The sequence below is a fragment of the Vipera ursinii genome (assembly GCF_947247035.1).
Source record: "Vipera ursinii genome assembly, chromosome: 6".
Classification (NCBI taxonomy): Eukaryota; Metazoa; Chordata; class Lepidosauria; order Squamata; family Viperidae; genus Vipera; species Vipera ursinii.
The window spans coordinates 87,518,824-87,540,834 of NC_139515.1; the positions used below are offsets into that span (position 1 = coordinate 87,518,824).

A 22,011-nucleotide genomic window follows, 5' to 3' on the forward strand; every position below is an offset into this window, starting at 1 on the left:
GCATCGCTTGTTTTGCAGGGGTCTTGTCAATGCCGCACTGATTAAGCAAACCACAACTGGAAGTGCTGTCTTTTTGGCAAAACCGTTGTAACACTAGCACACACGATAGATAGATAGATAGATAGATAGATAGATAGATAGATAGATAGATAGATAGATAGATAGATAGATAGATAGATAGATAGATAGATGGAATGAATAGATAGATAGATGGAATGAATAGATAGATAGATAGATAGATAGATAGATAGATAGATAGATAGATAGATAGATGGAATGAATAGATAGATGGATGGAATGAATAGATAGATAGATAGATAGATAGATAGATAGATAGATAGATAGATAGATAACATAAGATAAGATAGATAGATAGATAGATAGATAGATGATAGATAGATAAGATAGATAGATAGATAGATAGATAGATAGAATGAATACAGAGAGAGAGAGAGAGAGAGAGAGAGAGAGAGAGAGAGAGAGAGAGAGAGAATGAAGTGTGTATCTTCTCTAATTGGAACTGCGAGATAGCTTTCAATTGGAACTGGAGAGGACCCACAATGAGACCCATGTAATTGCTTGGAACTGAATCTTCCTGATCTTCAATCTACAGGCAACCCACAACTCCAAGTCAAACATCCCAGCTAGCCTGCCATCCTGCCTCGACTTACCTGTGTCAGGTAAAAGATGCGGCTGTGAGGCATGTTAAAAACTGCGTTGTCAGCACCACGGAAGGAGTAGATCTTTTGGTGTGGGTCTCCTACCAAGATCACACTACACGTTTGTGAGCGGACAATGTCCAGCATAGCTAGAGCAAGGAAAAAGAGAGATCTTTAGAAGCTTGATGTGGGAAGGAAGCCAAGGCCAACATACTCACAGGAACAAGAGCCTCAAAAAGAGAGAGTGGCTTTAAAGAGCTGTGGATTTTAATTTTTTAATCTTAATCATAAATGATGGGAACTGGAGTTTCCAAAACAGGAGAGGTTTGGAGGAAGTCACACCCCAATAAGCCAAACGCACAACTCACGGATCTTAGAGTTTTCCCTAATATTTCCCTAATCACTGTTTCTCAACCTTGGCAAGTTGAACATATGTAGACTTCAACTCCCAGAATTCCCCAGCCAGCCCTGTGCAAAGAATTAAGAATTCCTCAAGAATTCTTCCTCTGGGGCGACTGCACCAAAAGACGAATCCAACCAACAAGAGGCAGTCCCCAAAATTTCTGTTGCCAAGCAACAGAGTTGTTATGTGCGTTTTGTCCCTTTTTATGACTTTTCTAGTGCCACAGCTGTTAAGTGAATCACTGCAGTGGTTAAGTTAGTAACACGGTTGTTAAGTGAATCCGGCTGTCCAGCTACAAAGACATATTATTTTGTTGTGTGCTTGTGCAGGTGTGAGTGTTTCATGTGGGACCCCAGGTCACTGAAGAACTGCTGGCTGAGAACTGCAGAAATTTTCTCTTAGTGGACGCTTAATTGGGGAATGTGACCTGCATTCCATGTATTTTTAATATACTGCTTGGCGCCATTTTAACCAGAGCTGGTTTTCCATTCATCAGTGCCAGTATGCTGTACTCAATATAGTTTTGCACTAGCGATCGGAGTGTCCCGGTTGTGCTTACTTTGTTGGGATCATTGGTCGGAATTTTGACACCGGCTTCCCCATTGACTTTGTCAGAAGGTTGCAAAAGGGGACCCCCTGACCCCCCGGGATACTGTGACCGTCACAAATATGAATCAGTTGCCAAGCATCCCAGTTTTGATCAGGTGAACATGGGGATGCTGCAACAGCCGTGAGGAAAAATGAACGTGTCCCTTTTTTCAGTGCTGTCGTAAGGTCAAATGGTCACTAAGCGAAATGTCGTAAGTCGGGGACTACCTGTACTTGGAAAACTGAACCCAAAAGCTACACCTCACTCACCGGGGGTGCAATCTTGGGCCTCATCCACCAAGATGACATCGTAGTTGGAAAGCGAAGGCTTCTGGAGTTGCCAAAGCTTCAAGTAACCTAAAAGACGTAAGACCGATGCTTAAAATCAACTTCAGTGCACAATAAAGCAACATTTGCGGCTTTGCGATCGTGGACTCCTGTGTTACAACAGAAACAGAGTCCACTATTTAAAAAGGAAGGATGATGTTATATTTTCTTTTAAAACAGGGTTTCCCAAGCTTGGTCACTTAAAGGTTTGTGGACTTCAATTCCCATCATGCTGGCTGGGAAATTCGCGAGAGTTGAAGTCCACAAGTCTTAAACTGGCCAAGACAGGACTAGAACTCACCATCTCCTGGTGGTTGGCCCAAAGTCACCCAGCCGGATTGCATTCCTAAGGCGGGACTAGAACTCACCGTCACCTAGTGATTACTCCCAAGTTATGCAGCCAACTTTCATTCCTAAGACGGAACCTGAACTCACTGTCACCTAGTGATCGACCCAAAGTCACCAAGCCGGCTTTAATGCCTAAGGTGGGACTAGGACTCACCGTCTCCTGGTGATTGGCCCAAAGTCACCCAGCTGGCTTTCCTGGTTTAAGACAGCACTAGAACTCACCATCTCCTAGTGATTAGTCCCAAGTCACAAAGCCGGTTTTCATTCATAAGGTGGAACTAGAACTCACAGTCTCCTGGTGATTGGCCAAAGTCACCCAGCCGGCTTTCATTCCCAAGGCGGAAATAGAACTCACAGTCTCCTGGTGATTGGCCCAAAGTCACCCAGCCGGCTTTCATAGCTAAGGACTAGAATTTCCCTCCATGAAAAAAACTGTGCCTTTATTCTTATTTTTTTCTTCCTCCTTCTTCAGCAGAGTTAAATGCAACCGGAGCTAAATGAAACCTCACATATTCCACTTACCATCGTGCGTTATTTGCCCAGCTGGGCTCAGCGTCCGCATCTTGTTCCATATTTCTTTTGCATCATCAACAATGATCTAGAAAGCAAAAGCTGGTAAGTAGATCTTGCCGGACAAGATCAGATCCGAGGCTTTCTTCTCCAGGCTGCCCAGAGACCTCGAAGGAGAAGGATGGTCTGGATCCACAGGCAATCCTCCACTTACGACCAGAATTGAGCCCCAAATTTCCACTGCTAAGCAAGACAGTTGGTTAGGTTGTAAAATGGGGCAAAACTCAACTTTTCTTGCCACAGTTGCTAAGTGAATCACTGCAGTCGTTAAGTGAGTCACACAGTTTCAATAGTGGCAAATATCTGTAGTTCAGATGGAGGATGAGGGTGAAGGTTCGTTCCCCGAGCTGGTGGGTTGGTTTCTGACCGTTTCGTTACCAGGCTAGGTAACATCTTCAGCGGAGTTGAGGGGATGTCCGTGCTCTTCTCTTGATAAGGGCTTCAGGTGTGGGTGTGTCGAGTGAGGGTTATGATGGGTCAGGTGTGAGTCATCAGTGAGGGGCTTGGGTGTTGTGATGGGGAGGTGGAGCAATTGACTGGAGCAACACACAAATCATCAGCCACGCCACCACCCGCCACACACGAGTTTATGGAAGCCTGGCACTCCACCAGCAATTCCATCCACAGACACATCAGCCTACAACCAGCCTACAAACCCCTCAGAATCCAAATCAACCGCACAGCCAACCAGGGACGGCACCAACCCTCAACCATCCCGCGCAATCCCCCACTACCAGCAGTTCACCTCCCAAGGATCCTAGACCGGACGTAACCTCCCCATGACGAGACCCATCACCAGCCTCTCACCGATGACTCACAGCTGACCTGTCACAAAACCCATCACAAGACCTTCGCTCGACACACCCACACCTGAAGCCCTTATCAACGGAAGAACACCGACACTGACATCCCCTCAAGTCCGCTGAAGATGCTACCTAGCCCGCTAACAAAACGTTTGGAAACCAACCCACAAGCTCGGAGGACCAACCTCCACCCTGAATCTGGCTTCCCCATTGGTTCTGCTTTTCAGAAGGCTGCAAAAGGGGATCGCGTGACCCTAGGACAGCACAACTGTCAGTTGCCAAGCATTCAAATTTTGATTACGTGACCATGGGGATGCTGCAAAGGTCGTATTTTTTTCAGTACTGTTGTAACTTCGGTCACTAAACAAACCGTTGTAAGTCGAGAAGTAAGCTGTACCTGACATAGCTCCTGAGCACTAAATACATAGTTTTCACATTTCTCGAAGATGTCCATGCACCATTCGGGCATGTGGTCCACAGTGACAGACTCATCCGCCGAAGCAAAAAACACAGCGAGGGTCTCAGCGATCATCTTGATTCTAATGAACCGAGGCTTGTGCTGGCGATTGGATTGGAAAAAGTTGGCCACATAGGACGTCAGCGGCAATAGTTCAAGTCTCCTTCCGTGACTGAGGCAAATGAAAGAGGGAAGGTGGAATTAATCCTGGTGTTTAATCTCTGCTTATTTGGCTGTTAATTGCTGGCAAGGAAGTCTTTTGATCTTTCTGTTTCCTTTTTGGCTTTCTGATTATCTGCCTTCAATGGTATGTAGTTGTTGTTTATCTCAATGTGCCTGTTGATGGCTGATTTTTTTATTTTTTTTTTGCAGAGTGCCAGGAATTCTCTGGCGTTTTAGATAGTACCGATAATGTTACCTACTTGGGTCACAAAACGTCTGCAACCAAACCACCAAGCTCAGAGAGCAGCAAGGACCCCAGAGTCCATATTAATTTCTGAGATGTGGGCAGTGTGCCTTAAAATCATGATTTGGTGGGGAAAAGAACATCTGTTACCCACCTCGAATTGAAGGGAATCACTCTTTCATGAATTCTCCTGACAGAGAGAACCTTGCCTCCAGAATTTGGGGATGCTCCAACACTGGCCGTGTTCAAGAAGAGATTTGACAACTATTTGTCTAAAGTGTTCCAGGGTCTCCTGCCTCAGCAGGGGATGGGACTAGGAGACCTGCAAGGTCCCTTCAAATTCTATTATTCTGTTCAGAATCTTTCCAGCAACAGAGAGACCTATTTTATTTCATAAACGTCTCAAGAAACCATTCCAAAAGAATAAATATATAGTTTTGTTGCTGGTTTGTTGGGATCTTACAAGGTCTTTGGTTTGATTTTTTTTTGGGGGGGGGGGGTTTTAACCTTTTCTTTTTCATTATGTCAGACATGTCAAACACAAGGCCCGGGGGCCGGATCCGGCCCGTGAAGTGGTTTCATGCGGCCCGCGAAGCCATCCTGGAAACAGTGAGGAAACGGCCCCCACTGCCTTGGCCCTGGCCCAGAGACCCTCCTCCTGCCAGAGACCCTCAGATCTGTCCCACTCCTGCCCGGGCCCCCATAGGCACCCTTGATGCGAACGATGTAGAGCTGGCCACGCCCACCCAGTAGGCAATACGCAATCTAGCCACGCCCACCCAGTAGGCCACACCCACCCTGGCCATACCCACCCGGCCCCCTGAGGGCAACCGCGATGCTGATGCAGCCCTCAATGAAATTGAGTTTGACACCCCTGCATTATGTTATACCTCACCACATCACTGTTTTTAAAAAGCAGGGCAGATTCATTAAATGGAGGCAGCCACTTACGCTGTTTTGGCTGCTTCGTAAGCTAAGGAGTGGAAGGTTCTAGCGGTGACGTTCCTAAGGAAAAGCTGCTCCACCTGTTTTTGGACGGATCTGTTGAACACCAAGTATAAGAACTTAAGCTTGGACCATTTCTTGGCGTACTGGATCAGTGTGTACGTTTTCCCAGTGCCTGTGTGAAGAATTAAAAACATTTCAGTCCTTCCGGGTTGTTATTTCCTAGCCAGGTTCCTTCCAGAAAGCCAGGATGACAGAAAAAAAAAATCCCCAGGACTTTGCAGGTTGAAGGTGTGACGTTAGACTGAAGCATCCTGTTCTGTACCAGCCTGCTACCGGCCCTGCAGAAAAGGCAACCCCTTTACAAACGGCAAGAGGCTGGAATTACGTCTGCCAAATTTATTACTACAAAAACAAACAAGACACGAACCAAGATACAGGAGCTTTGAAACACTATCTGAGCGGTTGCATTCAGCAAACCAGCCCTCCCCACACATTCCCTTTATAAAGAGTTCAGGGCATGGCTTCTCTCTGCCTCCTTCCGAGAAGCCCCATTGCCTTCCTCTGTTTACTCCTACTTGACTGCCTCCTGCGTCGGGCGTCCTTGAACAGGGCCAGCTGTGGGTCATCTTCATCCACACTGTCAGGCTCACACAGCTGGGTCTCCATGGTGACCAAGTGGGAGGGGCCTGCCTGAGGGCTATCATCAGCAAGATCTTCGACCCCCTCAGCAAGGTCTTCAACACCCCCCTCCTCCTCTGAGTCGTCCGACCCAACTGCCGAACCCACAGGCTGACCCTGAATCACAACACATCCATGTCTAAAGATGAAATTAAGCAAGGTGGATAAAATCCAGGAGTCTTGTCTAATAGATCCCTTCTGACGAGAAGGAACCAAGTCATTAAGGAAACAAAAGTGGGGAGGAAGTCACTTGAACCAGACCCGACACCCTCCCCCCCCCCAAAAAAAATTGGGTTCTCAGCACAGGCAGAAGCCCCTGGTGCAAATCCCATCAACAGCTCTCAGGACTTGAAAATCAACAAGGCAATACAGGCAGTCCTTGACTTACGACCACAATTGTGCCCAAAATTTTCGTTGCTAAGTGAAACATTTGGTAGGTAATGTTTGACCCATTTTACAACCTTCCTCGCCACCGTGGTTAAGCGAATCACTGCGGTGGTTAGTTTAGTAACATGGTTGAAAAATGACTTTGATTTCCCCACTGAGTTTGCCGGTCGCAAAAGGGGGTCACGAGACCCTGGGGACACTGCCCCCGTCATAAATAGGAGTCAGTTCCCAAGTGTCTGAATTTTGATCAGGTGACCGTGGGGATGCTGCAAAGGCTGTAAGCGTGAAAAAGGGTCGCAAGTCAACTTTTTCCCATGCCACTGTAACTCTGAACTGCTGTAAGTCTAGGACTGCCAATAGTAGCTGCTGGTCTTGTCAATCTATAAAGAAAGCTCACCCTTTCTGACAGCCTAGTGGAGAAGGATGTGGACAAGTGTATGTGAGGGTTTGTGTGTTTGTGTTTGTGTGAGAAAGACAGAGACAGGGAAAGAGTGCCAAAGTATGGATGGAGGCTAATATTTGTAGCTCACAGTTGAACTGTTGGGTTCTTGATATCTCCGAGTTTGGTCACTTTCTTGCATTCATTTCATGACCTAACTAGGTAACATCATCAGTACTGGAAGGGAGTGGGGTTTGTGGAGGAGGAGGAGGAGGAGGAGGAGGAGGACTGTGGCGTCCTTGGTGTTGAGTTGGTTGTTTTCTTGCAGACATTTTTATAATGATCTTTGCAGAATGGAGAAGGAGGAGAAGGACTGTGGGGTCCTTGGTGCTCTCTGAACTTAGCTGTTTTCTCGCAATGTTTTCATGACCCAGCTAGGTAACATCATCAGGGCTAGAAGGCTTGTACTAAAAGGCTTCTAAGCACTGATAATGTTCCCTAGCTGGGTCATGAAACATCTGCAAGAAAACCGCCCAGCTAATAGAGCAACAAGGAACCCACCAGTCCAACCGTGAGCTACAAATATTCTCTTCTATCGGTAACACTACAATCTCTGTAACAGCGGAGAAGAACCACAGCAGCCTACATCACCAGCAAGGAGAATGCTGTTGTAAATAGCAAGAGATCTTCGGAGGAATTTGGGAAAGCTGGTGAAATGAAGATCCGGGCAAGGTTATCTCAGCTCAAAAAATATGCAGAGATTAGTCAGTTTGCACCTACAGAGGGAATCAAGTATCTCCTGGGCTGGGGCTGCCTTACCTGCAAAAGCCACAATTTTTACCACCTCTCCAGGCGTAAGGGTGTGGTTCAAGATCTGTTGTTGCTCATCGGTGGGTTGTAAGTCAGGACTGTTGATGAACAGAAGCAGAAGGAAGTCAAAGGCTAACATAGGTAACCGGGTGGTTTTTGCAACGTAGCAAACAGGGTCTAACAGTTGCATCTTTAAGATGGGTGGACTTCAACTCCCAGAATTCCCCAGTCAGCATTTGCCAGCTGGGGAATTCTGGGAGCGAAGTCCATGCAGCTTAAAGTTGTCCAGGTTGGGAAACATTAGGCTAAATTATTCTCTGGTTCTCCTGGGAAAACGTATGCAGGTAGTCTTTGACTTACAACAGTTCAGTGACTGTTCAAAGTTACAATGGCACTTGAAAAAAAGTGACTTATGACCGTGTTTCAAAGTTACAACCTTTGTAGCACCCCCATGGCCACACAATCAAACTTCAGACGCTTTACAGTCTAAATGTTGGAGGTGTGGTAGTTTAGAAGCTACCTATTTTCACATGTGGTGGACTTGTAGAAATATAAAAGCTTTTTGGATTAAAATTTGGTGGAACATTCAAAAGATTTTTAAGAGAAAGATAAAAGTTTTCTCCGCAATTGTTTTTATTGGGTATTTTTGTAGATTGTGATGTTAAAGAAACTAACTTGATGTTGAACATGATAACAGCAGCACGGTTACAGGTGGGACAATATTGGAAGAAGGATAGTTTGCCCACTATAGAAGAATGGGTGCTTAAAGTTTCGAATCTTGCAGAAATGTCTAAGATTTCTGCTTGTTTGAAAGATCATTCACAGGAAAGATATATTTCAGTTTGGAGGAGATGGATAGATTATATTCAGAACAAATATGGGACTAAAAAGTTCCATTTAGCTTATGAGTAGATTTTAGTGGGATATTGTTATTGGTACTTTGTAGTTATGTTAAAGGGGAGTTAAAGCACATTATGAATTTGGTTAATTGTATATTATGCATAATTTTTATTTAGAATATGATTATTGTAACTATAATCCTGTATTTAGCTCTGGGAAGCGGGGGGGGGGGAAGTGGGCGGGTTTGGGGTGGGGGGGATTTGGGGATATATTGTAAAATTTTGTTTTTGTAAAACTATTTAATAAAAAAAAACTTCAGACGCTTGGTAACTGACTCATATTTTATGACGGTTGCAGTGTGTCGAGGTCACGTGATGCCCTTTGTGACCTTCTGACAAGCAAAGTCAATGGAGAAGCCAGTTTCACTTAACGACCGTGTGACTCGCTTAACAACTGCAGTGGTTCACGGGACAGCGGTGGCGAGAAAGGTTGCAAAATGGGGCAAAACTGACTTAGCTTAGCAACAGAAACCATGGGCTCAGTTGTGGTCGCTAAGTCGAGGATTACCCTTACATATTTGCAAACATTATGTAAAGTCCCCATTGTTAATACCGGCAGTCCTCAACTTAGGACAATTCAGCCCAACATTTCTGTTGTTAACATTTGTTGGGTGTGTTTTGCCCCATCTTATGACCTCTCCTGCCACGATTGTTAAGTGAATCGCTTCAGGTGTTAAGTTAGTAACAGGATCGTTAATTGAATCTGGCTTCCCTGTTGATTTTGCTTGTCAGAGGGTCGTAAAAAGCGATCAGGTGAGCCTGGGACACTGCGACCATCATAGGTAAAGGTAAAGGTTCCCCCGCACATGCGTGCTAGTCGTTTCCAACTCTGGGGGCCGGTGCTCATCTCCGTTTCAAAGCCGAAGAGCCAGCGCTTGTCCGAGGACGTCTCCGTGGTCATGTGGCCGGCATGACTAGACGCCAAAGGCGCACGGAACGCTGTTCCCTTCCCACCGGAGTGGTCCCTATTTTTCTACTTGCATTTTTATGTGCTTTCGAACTGCTAGGTTGGCAGAAGCTGGGACGAGTAACAGGCACTCACTCTGTTACGTGGCACTCGGGATTCGACCCGCCAAACTGCCGACCTTCTGATCAACAAGCTCAGCGTCCTAACCCACTGAGCCACCGCATCCCTTGCGACTGTCATAACTATGAGTCAATTCCCAAGCGTCTGAATTTGGATCACAGGACCATGCGGATGGCCATAGGCCACTTTTTCCCAGTGCTGTTGTAACTTTGAAGGGTCACTAAACAAACGGTTGTAAGCCGAGGACTACCTGAATTGAGACAGAAAGCTAACGTACGTACCTAGAATTCTGTAATTCAGGGTTGATGTCCCTGGCGGGCGAATTCTCCACGGTACGCAAATAATAAAAAACATTGTAATAAAACCTAGGAGGATACGGAAAATGGGAAAAGTGATAAGGAATCTCAAAGTGAACTCTAAACTGTATAAAATCCAGGAAAAATCATTCAGAGAGGAGAATAAACACACCTCCGCGGATTTCTGCTTTGAGGAACCAACGCTTGAAATCAGCAGCATCTGTTTGCAGATGCATGAGAAAGCTGCAGCTGCTTTAATGAGGAGGAGAGGTGTTCTATTTTTAGTTATTTATTGATAACCCACCTTGTTTTTGCACATAACTCAAGGGGACAAATATATCCAATACAGCTTCCTACTACTACCTTTCTCGCAAAAACAACCCTCTGAGTGAGTTGGGCTGAGAGAGAGAGAGAGAGAGAGAGAGGGAGAGAGGGAGAGAGAGAAGGGAAGCACAAGAGCCTCTCTCTGTCTCTTTCTCGCTCTTCAGAGCCGCAAGTTGCTGATCCGTGCACTAGACCAAATCGGCTCTCATTTCTGAACCATTTTTAAATGTGCACAGAGGTATTGCTACTTCTACTACTGCCGAAAAGGACAGGTTTCCGTCCGAAGTCTCACTCCTGACCCTTTGCAAACTTACCTGTTGCTGATCTGGACCCCATTCTCTCGCATGGCGTAAAGGAGGGTGGCTGTGCAGTACAACATTTCATTGATGTCCATCAGCGTCATGGGAGGGGTGGGCCTTTGGAGGCAGGCCACCAGCTCCTGAACATCCCAAACGCCTCCAGCGAAGAGCACAATGGCCGCCATCACCGCCCGAACATAGGCCGCCTGGAAGAACGTGGGTGAGATCATGATCGGGATGGGGGCAACCTTTTGAGTCTCACAGGTTGTATTATCCGTCCTGTCTGGCAGGGGAGGACATTACATGGTTCAAGTAGTCCTGAACTTGCAACTATTCAAGGAATGTGGGGTCCTTGGTGCTCTCAGAGCTTGGTGGTCTTCTTGGAGACGTTTCATCACCCAACTAGGGAACATCATCAGTGCTACAAGGGGTGGGGTCTCCAGAGAAGAGGAGGGGGGAGGACTGTGGGGCCCCTTCTGCTCTCTGACCTTGCTGTTTTCTTACAGAAGTGTCATCAGCCAACTAGTAAACATCATCAGTGCTTAAAAGGAAATGGGTTTGCAGAGAGGAGGAGGAGGAGGAGGACTATGAGGTCCTTGGTGTTTGGAAGCCTGGCATTCATATGAATCACTAATAGAATCATCTATTCTATTCTATTCTATTCTATTCTATCCTATTACTTTCCATATATTCTATTCTATTCTATTCTATTCTATTCTATTCTATTCTATTCTATTCTATTCTATTCTATTCTATTCCACTCCACTCCATTCTATTCTATTCTAAATATTCTATTCTGTTCTGTTCTATTTTCCTTCTATTCTATTCTATTCTATTCTATTCTATTCTATTCTATTCTATTCTATTCTATTCTATTCTATTATCCTATCCTATTACTTTCCATATATTCTATTCTATTCTATTCCATATTTTCTATTCTATTCTATTCTATTCTATTCTATTCTATTCTATTCTATTCTATTTCTATTCTATTCTATTCTATTCTATCCTATCCTATCCTATTACTTTCCATATATTCTATTCTATTCTATTCTATTCTATTCTATTCTATTCCGTTCTGTTCTATTCTATTCCTATTCTCTTCTCTTCTCTTCTCTTCCATATTTTCTATTCTATTCTATTCTATTCTATTCTATTCTATTCTATTCTATTCTATTCTATTCTATTCCATATTTTCTATTCTATTCTATTCTATTCTATTCTATTCTATTCTATTCTATTCTATTCTATTCTATTCTATTCTATTCTATTCTATTCTATTCTATATCCTATCATCTGTACCAGACATGTCAAACACAAGGCCCGGGGGCCAGATCCGGCCCGCAAAGTGGTTTCATGCGGCCCTCAAGCCATCCTGGAAAGAGTGAGGGAACGGCCCCCACTGCCTTGGCCCTGGCCCAGAGACCCTCCTTCTGCCAGAGACCCTCAGATCTGTCCCACGCCTGCCCAGGCCCCCATAGGCACCCTTTATGCGAATGATGTAGAGCTGGCCACGCCCACCCAGTAGGCCATAAGCACTCTAGCCACACCCACCCAGTAGGCCACGCCCTCCCTGGCCATACCCAACTGCAATGCTGATGCGGCCCTCAATGAAATTGAGTTTGACACCCCTGATCTATTCTATTCTGCTTTGCTCTGATCGCTAAATGAATGGTTGCTAGAACTATCTGCCTTGGAATCCATTGCCTTTTGTGTGATCATCCAATCGACATTCTGAGCAAGAAAAACCATCTCCCAGGGGAAACACCATCGAAACACGCCCAAAGATCAATTCCAGATAAGTGTTTAACTCTGCCGAGACATACATTCTCTTTGCAACTCTCCAAATCTGGGAAATTATTGGCGATGCAGATTTCCGCCTGGGGAAAGAGCGAGTGGCCTTCCAGACACGTGAGGATAGCGCTAGGATCTTCGCAGTGGCAGCTCCGAACAGCGGCAACACACCTGGATTGGGAAGAGAAACATGGACAGGTGACGGCCTTCTCTACAGACATGGATTTCTTCCCCAGTTCAACTCGTTTGTCATTTTAGCAAGTTGGCAATTCCTAGATAATATTAATAGAGTTGGAAGGGAGATTGGAGGTCATCTAGTCCAACCCCCTGCTCAGATAGCCTAATAGGAGTGGATTGGTTGCCGCAGGGGTCCACAAACTCCAGGCAAACGGCCCACTACTATTGGCCCACGACCTGTTTGAAGCGTGCGTGTGTGAAGCTCCACTCACGTGAGCGGAAGGCGCTTGCACTTGTGCGCAAAAAACTACATTCGTGTGAGATGGCGCTTGCACTCAGGCGGGTGAAGCATTCGTGCGCTCGCACAAGTGCCCCCCCGCTTGTGCTGCAGGTTGCGGCTCGTGCAAGTGCAGCTTCCTGCATGAGCACAAACATCCTCTGCTCGTGTGCGAAGCTCCATTCGTGCAAGTGGAAGGCGGGTGCGCCACTGGCACAAATGGAGCTGTGGGCGTGCGCCTGGCCCTCACAGGTCTCTCTCTCTCTCTCTCTCTCTCTCTCTCTCACACACACACACACACACACACACACAGAACCAGGTCTGGCCTCCCAGCTGGAAAGTTTGGGGATGGCTGGGTTACCTCGAGCTCGTGTGGCTTCTTGGGAAGAGAGAGACGGAGTCCAGGTGATCTCCGTTAAAAGATTCGCGTTCACTCAGCTGAGCAAAGGTGGGCCCTTTCATAAGACTGGGAGAAGACTCGACGCAGTCTGAAGCCTTGGTGGAGCAGTGGGCTAATGCCTCCTTAAGTAACCCCAGCTGCCTGCAATTAGTGCAGGTTCGAGTCCCACCAGGCTCAAGGTTGACTCAGCCTTCCATCCTTCCCAGGTAGGTAAAATGAGGACCCAGATTGTTGGGGGCAATTCAGCTGACTTTGTAATAATGCCACTGGGGGGGGGCGAAAGCCCTAATAAGCAGGCATATACATAGAATGAAGGCTATTGCTAAGCACATTGTGCTTTAGATTGTAAGCTGCCCTGAGTCTTCGGAGAAGGGCGGGATATAAATGGGATTAAAAAAAAAGGAACCTTGGAGGTCTTCTAGTCCAACCCAGAGCCTTGGTGAAGCAGTGGGCTAATGCCTCCTTAAGTAACACCAGCTGCCTGCAATTAGTGCAGGTTCGAGTCCCACCAGGCTCAAGGTTGACTCAGCCTTCCATCCTTCCCAGGTAGGTAAAATGAGGACCCAAATTGTTGGGGACAATAAGCTGACTTTGTAATAATGCCGCTTGGGGGGGGCCAAAGCCCTAATAAGCAGGCATATACATAGAATGAAGGCTATTGCTAAGCACATTGGTTTGTGCTTCTTAGATTGTAAGCCGCCCTGAGTCTTCGGAGAAGGGCGGGATATAAAGGGGATTTTTTTTTTAAAAAAAGAAGCCAGTATATGCAGATTTCTTATTTTTACTTAAGTTACATAAGCCAGCACACCATTGATAAGGTGCACGGGGTCCTCAACGTGTAGCCACAACTGAGCCCACCGTTTATGTTGCTAAGGGAAAAATTTGTTAAGGGAGTTTCGCCCCATTCTATGACATTGTCACATTTGTTAAGTGAGTCACTGCAGTTGCTCAATTAGTAACATGGTCATTAAGCGAATCCGGCTTCCTCATTGACTTTGCTTGTCAGAAGGTCCCAAAAGGGGATCACGTGATCCCAGGATACTGCGGCCAGCATAAATATGGGTCTGTTGTCAAGAGTCCAAATTTTGATCAAATGACCACAGGGATGCTGCAAAGGTCCTAAGTGTGAAAAATGGTCATAAGTGTGAAAAATGGTCATAAGTCCCTTTGTTCTGTGCCGCTGTAACTTTGAACGGTCACTACACGAACTGCTGTAAATCGGGGACTACCTGTACAGGTATAGTCAGGTCCTTGGCAGATCCAGGCGGTGCAAGAAAGAGGGGCATGGAGACTGTCAGTCCATAGAGTGGCCAAGATTCACACATGACTGAATGGTTGACTAGGATGACGAGTCCTTGACTTACAATGATTTGTTTGGTGACCATTCGAAGTTACGCCGCCACTGAAAAAAGTGACCATTTTTCAAACTTACGACAGCTGCAGCATCCCCAGGGTGACGTGATCAAAATTCAGAGGCTTGGCAATTGACTCATATTTATGACAGTTGCTGGGGCCCGGGGTCACGTGATCCCCACTTGCGACCTTCTGACAAGCAAACTCAATCGGGAAGCCAGTTTCACTTCGCTAACTTAACTGCATTGACTCGCTTAACAGCTGTGGCAAGGAAGGTCATAACATGGGACAAAAAGTACTTCACGACTGTCTTGCACAGCAACGGAAATTTGTGGCTCAATTGCGACGGTCAGGGGAGGATGACCTGTATCAGGATACCTCATTAACTAAAGCAAAAGAGAGGATTTGTGATTGGGATACTGAAAAGAGCCTTGGTGGAGCAGTGGGCTAATGCCTCCTTAAGTAACACCAGCTGCCTGCAATTAGTGCAGGTTCGAGTCCCACCAGGCTCAAGGTGGACTCAGCCTTCCATCCTTCCGAGGTAGGTAAAATGAGGACCCAGATTGTGGGGGGCAATTAAGCTGACTTTGTAATAATGCCACATTGGGGGGGGGCGAAAGCCCTAATAAGCAGGCATATACATAGAACGAAGGCTACTGCTAAGCTTGTAAGCCGCCCTGAGTCTTCGGAGAAGGGCGGGATATAAATGTAATAAAATAAAAAAAAACCACTCACCGAATTAATCCAGGCACGCATCTGGTGTGATTCTGGGTTAGGCCGTACCGTTGCAGAATGTCTCCGACAGTCAACAAGGTTTGGCTGTCTCCCTCCAAATACTGATGGTACACCTCCTTCCAAACCCCGAACTGAAATTCCAGAGCAAAACATCGGATATCATTTTAATTTTTTTGTTAGATTTTTTCCCCCTTAAATCCCGTTTTTAATATTTTTCTATGCTCCGAATGGAGTCAGGTTCAGTTTTTGATTGGGCAGAATCTTCGCTTTAGGGACCTGAACTTTTCGAAGCATTCCTGCTCTTGGATCCACTAAATTAGAAATTAAATTTTCTTTGGGATTGTTACGGTTCATAAAAAGCAAGATGAAAACCTTAGTAAACAGGAGATTTGTCCTCAAGAACAGAAGAAGCGTGGTGGTGCAGTTCCGAACATGACCTATCTCCCTATAATTCAGTGTCTGCAGCATTGTTTCTTTAATTACAGAGCCTTGGTGGAGCAGTGGGCTAATGCCTCCTTAAGTAACACCAGCTGCCTGCAATTAGTGCAGGTTCGAGTCCCACCAGGCTCAAGGTTGACTCAGCCTTCCATCCTTCTGAGGTAGGTAAAATGAGGACCCAGATTGTTGGGGGCAATTAAGCTGACTTTGTAATAATGCCGCTTGGGGGGTGTATGAAAGCCCTAATAAGCAGGCATATACATAGAATGAAGGCTACTGCTAAGTTTGTAAGCCGCCCTGAGTCTTCGGAGAAGGGCGGGATATAAATGGAATTAAAATAAATAAAAATAAATAAATAAAATTACTTACAAAGTGTTAGCAGAGACCTGCTAGATCAACCGTGGAGGAGCTGCCAATTGATCACCTTCAGGAGATCTTTGCCCTGGAGCCTGTAGTTGATCTTCTCTCGGGTGTGTCAGCACTGGAAGCTTATCATCTCTGACGTGAAGGCAAGCGATGCCTTTATCTCGTCTTCCAATATCTGGGGGGCTGCCAGAAAGAAGACGGGGGTCAACCTATTCTCCAAAAGTGCCGACAGAATGACACACCAGTCACACCGTCGTGACTAACATTGACTTTCTCACCAGGGTGGATACTACTAGGTTTACGTCTGGTAGTCTGAGAGGTCCTTTTACACCAACTGGAGTGTATATGCTTGGCTGTGTTCCTCTGAGTAGAAAGACCAGGGTGGCTAACAAAAAGACTAACAAAAGGACCAGAGGTGACATGATAGCAGTCTTCCAATATTTGAGGGGCTGGCCCAAAGAAGAGGGGGTCCACCTTTTTTTCCAAAGCACCCCAAGGCAAGAGAAGAAGCAACGGATGGAAACTAACCAAGGCGAGAAGCAATTGGGAATTAAGGAGAAACTTCCAAACAGAACAATTGATTAATTAATTAATTAAACCCTGGTCTAGGGTTTCCTGCCTAAGCAGGGGGTTGGACTAGATGACCTCCAAGCTCCCTTCCAAGTCTGTTCTTCTCAGGAGGATGGACAGGACCCAGGGCAGATTCAGTCCCCCTTGCAAAGTTTCTTCCATGGTCTAACCACGGACAGGAACGCAATCCTGTTTAAAATCCTCTTCTGTTCGCAGAATATCAGAGTTGGAGGTCTTCTAGTCCATTCCCTCGCTCAGGCAGGAAACCCTGTACCATTCTAGGCAAACAGCTTTTCTAATCTGTTCTTTCCTTGGGAGGAAAGCCATGGCAAATCTAGACAGCACACTAAAAAGCAGAGACGTCACCCTGTCAACAAAAGTGCGTATAGTCAAGGCCATGGTCTTCCCAGTTGCAATGTATGGCAGTGAAAGCTGGACCGTAAGAAAGGCCAAGCGCCAAAGAATTGAGGCCTTTGAACTCTGGTGCTGGAGAAGACTCCTGCGAGTCCCTTGGACTGCAAGGCGATCAAACCGGTCGGTCCTAGAGGAGATCAATCCTGACTGCTCTTTAGAAGGCCAGATCCTGAAGCTAAAACTCAAATCCTTTGGCCACCTAAGGAGAAGGAAGGACTCACTGGAGAAGAGCCGAATGCTGGGAAAGGCTGAGGGCAAGAGAAGAAGGGGACGACAGAGAAGGAGGTGGCTGGATGGAGTCACTGAAGCAGGAGGCGTGAGCCTAAATGGACTCCAGAAGATGGTAGAGGACAGGAAGGCCTGAAGGAACATTGTCCATAGGGTCGCGATGGGTCGGACACAACTTCGCAACTAACAACAACAACAACAACAACAACAAATCTCTTCTTTAAAACTTTCAGCACTGGACTTCTGGAGGCAGGTTGTTCCACTGGTTAATTGTTCTCACTGTCAAGAAATTTCCCCTTAGTTCCAGGTTGCTTCTCTCCTTGGTGAGTTCCCCTCCGTCGCTTCCATTCTGCTGTGGAGAATAGCTTGACTCCCTCTTCTTTGGGGCAGCCCCCTGAGATATTGGAAGACTGCTATCATGTCACAGTTAGACTCTTTGTTAGCCAGAGTGGATCACATCTGATAGGTCCTTTTACTCAAGAGGAACACAGCATAAGGACCCCTCAGACTACAGAGACATAAAACTAGTAGTGTCCACCCAGTATGGTGGTCACGATGGTGGGACTGATGCTTTAATCAACCTGTTGTGTCATTCTGTGGGCACTTTTGCTTTGGAGAATAGGTTGACCCCCGTCTTCTTTCTGGCAGCCCCTCAAATATTGGAAGACGAGATAAAGGCATCGCTTGCTTTCATGTCAGAGATGATAAGCTTCCAGTGCTGACGCACCCGAGAGAAGTTTTGGAGAAGATCAACTACCAGGGCACCAGGGCAAAGATCTCCTGAAGGTTGTCATATGGCAGCTCCTCCATGATTCTTTGAGGTACGTCATTCCCCAGATTTAGTTCCTAAAAGCCCAAACTGGGCATGAAGAAGAGGAACTACTTTACCATTCCATCATCTACGTTCCGCTCAGGAGGCCTCACCAACGCTGGTCAGAGCTTCTGCCGGAGTCGCTAGGTCCCTGGGACAAACGTGATCGTTTCCTGGGGGGCACCGATGTATCCTCTCCGTCACCAGGAGGAATGGAAGAGTCGTCCGGGGTGGAGGATGAGTCACGAACGAAGTTCTCCAGAGGTTTCTCAACTTTGATTTTGCTGCTTTCTGCCACGTTATCGGAGCATCTCGAGATGGTGCTTTGTTGACCTGCACACCCAACAGAGACAGAAAGGGAAGACAATTCCAGCAGCTTCCAAGGACAGCTTCGGCCATCTAGAAGAGCAGGGTGCTGTTGGACAATGGCAGGCATCTGCACAGATGGTCCTCGACTTAGTAACCGTTCAAAGGGGACTAATGACCATTTTTCACATTTACGACCGTTGCAGCATCCCCAGGATCACCTGATCAAAATTCGGATGCTTGGCAACCGGATTCATATTTATGATGGTCACAGTGTCCCGAGGTCACGTGACCCCTTTCTGCGACAAGCAAAGTCCATGGGGAAGCCAGGAGGAGGAAGAGAAGTGCAGGGTACTCGGTGCCCTCTTGGTGGTTTCCTTGCAGACGTTTCATGACCCAACTGGGGAACATCATCAGGGCTAGGAGGGAGGGGGGTTGGGAGGAGGAGGAGGAAGAAGAGGAGGTGGTGGTAGAGGAGGAGGAGGAGGAGGAGGAGGAGGAGGAGGAGGAGGAGGAAGGGGGAAACGAAAAGGACTGTGGGTTCTTTGATGCTCTCTGAGCTAGGTGGTTTTCATGCACAAGACATTTCATGACCCAACTAGGGAACATCATCAGTGCTAGGAGGGAGGGGGGTTGGGAGGAGGAGGAGGAGGAGGAAGAGGAAGAAGGGGGAAACGAAAAGGACTGTGGGTTCTTTGATGCTCTCTGAGCTTGGTGGTTTTCATGCACAAGACTGTTCTGTACCAGCCTGCTACCGGCCCTGCAGAAAAAGCAGGGACAACCCCTTTACAAACGGCAAGAGGCTGGAATAAAGCCTGCCAAATTTATTAACATAAAACAGAGCAAAACAAGACACCAACCATGAAACAGGAGCTATGAAACAGCAGCTATTCAAACGGTTGCCTTCAGCAAACCAGCCCTCCCACGCATTCCCCTTTTATACAGTTCAGGGGGTGGCTTCTCTCTGCCTCCTTCCGAGGTGCCCCATTGCCTTCCTCTGTTTACTCCTGATTGACTGCCTCCTGCGTCGGGCGTCCTTGAACAGGGCCAGCCGTGGGTCATCTTCATCCACGCTGTCAGGCTTACACAGCTGGGTCTCCGTCGTGACCAGATGGGAGGGGCCTGGCTGAGGGCTCTGTGGAGCCTCAAGGCCATCATCAGCAAGCTCTTCAACACCCCCCCCTCCTCCTCTGAGTTGTCCGACCCAACTGCCGAAACCACAGGCTGACCCTGAATCACAACAAAGACGTTTCATGACCCAACTAGGGAACATCATAAGTGCTAGGAGGGAGGGGGGTTTGTTCTCTATATACAGGTGGCCATATAAACAAGTGACAAATGCTGCACCAAACTCTTGCTACACAACACCCCCGCAAACCTGCACTGCAAGGGCACATCCCTGCTTCGGTTGCGTTTAACCAAAGCATCAGATGCACCAAAGGCCCCCCGAAACCAGGAAAGCCCCCGCTCGGCCTTGCCAGACAATGCAAAGGGTCACAACTCATCCTACCCTCGGAATCCTCCTTCCTCTGAGGAGTTGGGCAAAGGGCCCCGTTGGAACCTGGGCTGGCCGGCCTCTGGCTGAGGGGCTGCGTCAGGGCGGCTGTGCCTTCTGGGCTCTGCTGAGGAGCTTCGCCATCACTCGCTGTCGGGCTGAGTTGCTTGGAAGAGCTCACTGACCCACAAGAAAAAAACAGGGAAAAAAATGGCACTGTGTTCTGTACCAGCCTGCTACCGGCCCTGCAGAAAAGGCAGGGACAACCCCTCCACAAACGGCAAGAGGCTGGAGTTACGCCTGCCAAATTTATTGCAACAAAAACAAACACGACACGAACCAAGAAACAGGAACTTAAAGAAACATGAACCATCCGAGTGGTTGCCTTCAGCAAACCAGCCCTCCCACGCATTCCCCTTTTATACAGTTCAGGGCGTGGCTTCTCTCTGCCTCCTTCCGAGAAGCCCCATTGCCTTCCTCTGTTTACTCCTGATTGACTGCCTCCTGCGTCGGGTGTCCTTGAACAGGGCCAGCTGTGGGTCATCTTCATCCACACTGTCAGGCTCACACAGGTGGGTCTCCATGGTGACCAAGTGGGAGGGGCCTGGCTGAGGGCTCTCATCAGCAAGATCTTCAACCCCCTCAGCAAGCTCTTCAACACCCCCCTCCTCCTCCTCTGAGTCGTCCGACCCAACTGCCGAACCCACAGGCTGACCCTGAATCACAACACACTGGGTGACTGAAGACCTACAAGTGAAAGACGAAAACCCCGTTGCATTGTAAACCCAGCTCCTCCCTTTTGCAAACCACAATTGATGGTTTAAGGTGTAGCCCCTGCCAATCGCATTTTAAGCAATCAACCAGCGTTTATCCAACTATCACAGAGAGTTCAGAGCAGCATAGTAGCATAGTTCAGCATAGAGTAGCAAAAGAGGCGACCGATAAATTTAACAAAAGAGAGAAAGAGAGAGAGAGAACATTTCTGGTTCCAAATACCAACCCAGATTGGATCCTCCCTACCCCCTCTCTCCCTCTCCCCTTCCGCTCCCTCTTCTCCTCCTCCCTCCATCTCTGCCTCCTCTCCCCCTTCCTCTCTCCCCCTCCCCTCCCTCTCCCCTTCTGCTCCCTCCCTCTTCTCTTCTTCCTCCCTCTCTGCCTCCCTCCCTCCCTCCCCTCCCGCTCCCTCTTCTCCCCCTCCCTCCATCTCTGCCTCCTTTCCCCCTTCCTCTCTCCCCCTCCCCTCCCGCTCCCTCCCTCTTCTCTTCTTCCCTCCCTCTGCCTCCCTCCCACTCTCCCCCTCCCTCCCTCCCTCCCGCTCCCTATTCTCACCCTCCCTCCATCTCTGCCTCATCTCCCCCTTCCTCTCCCCCTCCCCTCCCTCTCCCCTTTCACTCCCTCCCTCTTCTCTTCTTCCCTCCCTCTGCCTCCCTCCCACTCTCCCCCTCCCTCCCTCCCCTCCCGCTCCCTCTTCTCGCCCTCCCTCCATCTCTGCCTCCCTCCCTCTCCCCCTCCCTTTCCCCTCCTGCTCCCTCTTCTCCCCTTCCCTCCATCTCTGCCTCCTCTCTCCCTTCCTCTCCCCCTCCCCCTCCCTCTCCCCTTCTGCTCCCTCCCTCTTCTCTTCTTCCCTCCCTCTCTGCCTCCCTCCCACTCTCCCCCTCCCTCCCTCCCCTCCCGCTCCCTCTTCTCCCCCTCCCTCCATCTCTGCCTCATCTCCCCCTTCCTCTCCCCCTCCCCTCCCTCTCCCCTTCCGCTCCCTCCCTCTTCTCGCCCTCCCTCCATCTCTGCCTCCCTCCCTCTCCCCCTCCCTTTCCCCTCCCGCTCCCTCTTCTCCCCTCCCTCCATCTCTGCCTCCTTCCCTCTTCCCCTCCCTCTCCCTCCCTCTTCTTCCCCTCCCTCTCCCCCTCCCTCTCTCCCCTCCCTCCCTCTTCTCCTCCTCCCTTCCTCTCTGCCTCCCTCCCTCTCCCTCTCTCCCCTCCTGCTCACTCTTGTCCTCCCTTCCTCTCCTCCCTTCCCTCCCGCTCCCTCCCTCTTCTCTCCCT

At 48.0% G+C, this 22,011-nt stretch overlaps 3 protein-coding genes across 4 annotated transcripts in view; 1 reads left to right on the forward strand and 2 right to left on the reverse strand.

The window, feature by feature from the left end:
• LOC310642406 (F-box DNA helicase 1-like) overlaps window positions 1-20,848 on the reverse strand; it is a 30,888-nt gene extending 10,040 nt beyond the window's left edge. The window contains exons 1-14 of one of the 2 annotated variants that reach the window (XM_083366102.1): window positions 20,705-20,848; window positions 19,988-20,188; window positions 18,699-18,877; window positions 18,249-18,504; window positions 15,345-15,475; window positions 12,435-12,573; window positions 10,624-10,814; window positions 9,971-10,054; window positions 7,773-7,861; window positions 5,513-5,681; window positions 4,096-4,327; window positions 2,848-2,923; window positions 1,921-2,007; window positions 672-808 (exon numbers count right to left, since the gene is read on the reverse strand). In XM_083366102.1, coding sequence (XP_083222228.1) covers window positions 672-808; window positions 1,921-2,007; window positions 2,848-2,923; window positions 4,096-4,327; window positions 5,513-5,681; window positions 7,773-7,861; window positions 9,971-10,054; window positions 10,624-10,814; window positions 12,435-12,573; window positions 15,345-15,475; window positions 18,249-18,251 — 1,338 coding nt within the window. In that variant the 5' untranslated portion in view covers window positions 18,252-18,504; window positions 18,699-18,877; window positions 19,988-20,188; window positions 20,705-20,848. The remainder of the gene's footprint in view (window positions 1-671; window positions 809-1,920; window positions 2,008-2,847; window positions 2,924-4,095; window positions 4,328-5,512; window positions 5,682-7,772; window positions 7,862-9,970; window positions 10,055-10,623; window positions 10,815-12,434; window positions 12,574-15,344; window positions 15,476-18,248; window positions 18,505-18,698; window positions 18,878-19,987; window positions 20,189-20,704) is intronic. The other variant, XM_083366101.1, reaches the window with a different exon arrangement.
• Window positions 1-22,011, forward strand: part of EXOC4 (exocyst complex component 4) — a 733,833-nt gene that overhangs the window by 592,756 nt on the left and 119,066 nt on the right. The gene's annotated exons all lie outside the window — the stretch shown is intronic.
• LOC310642028 (F-box DNA helicase 1-like) overlaps window positions 1-22,011 on the reverse strand; it is a 74,854-nt gene that overhangs the window by 11,262 nt on the left and 41,581 nt on the right. The window lies entirely within an intron of this gene.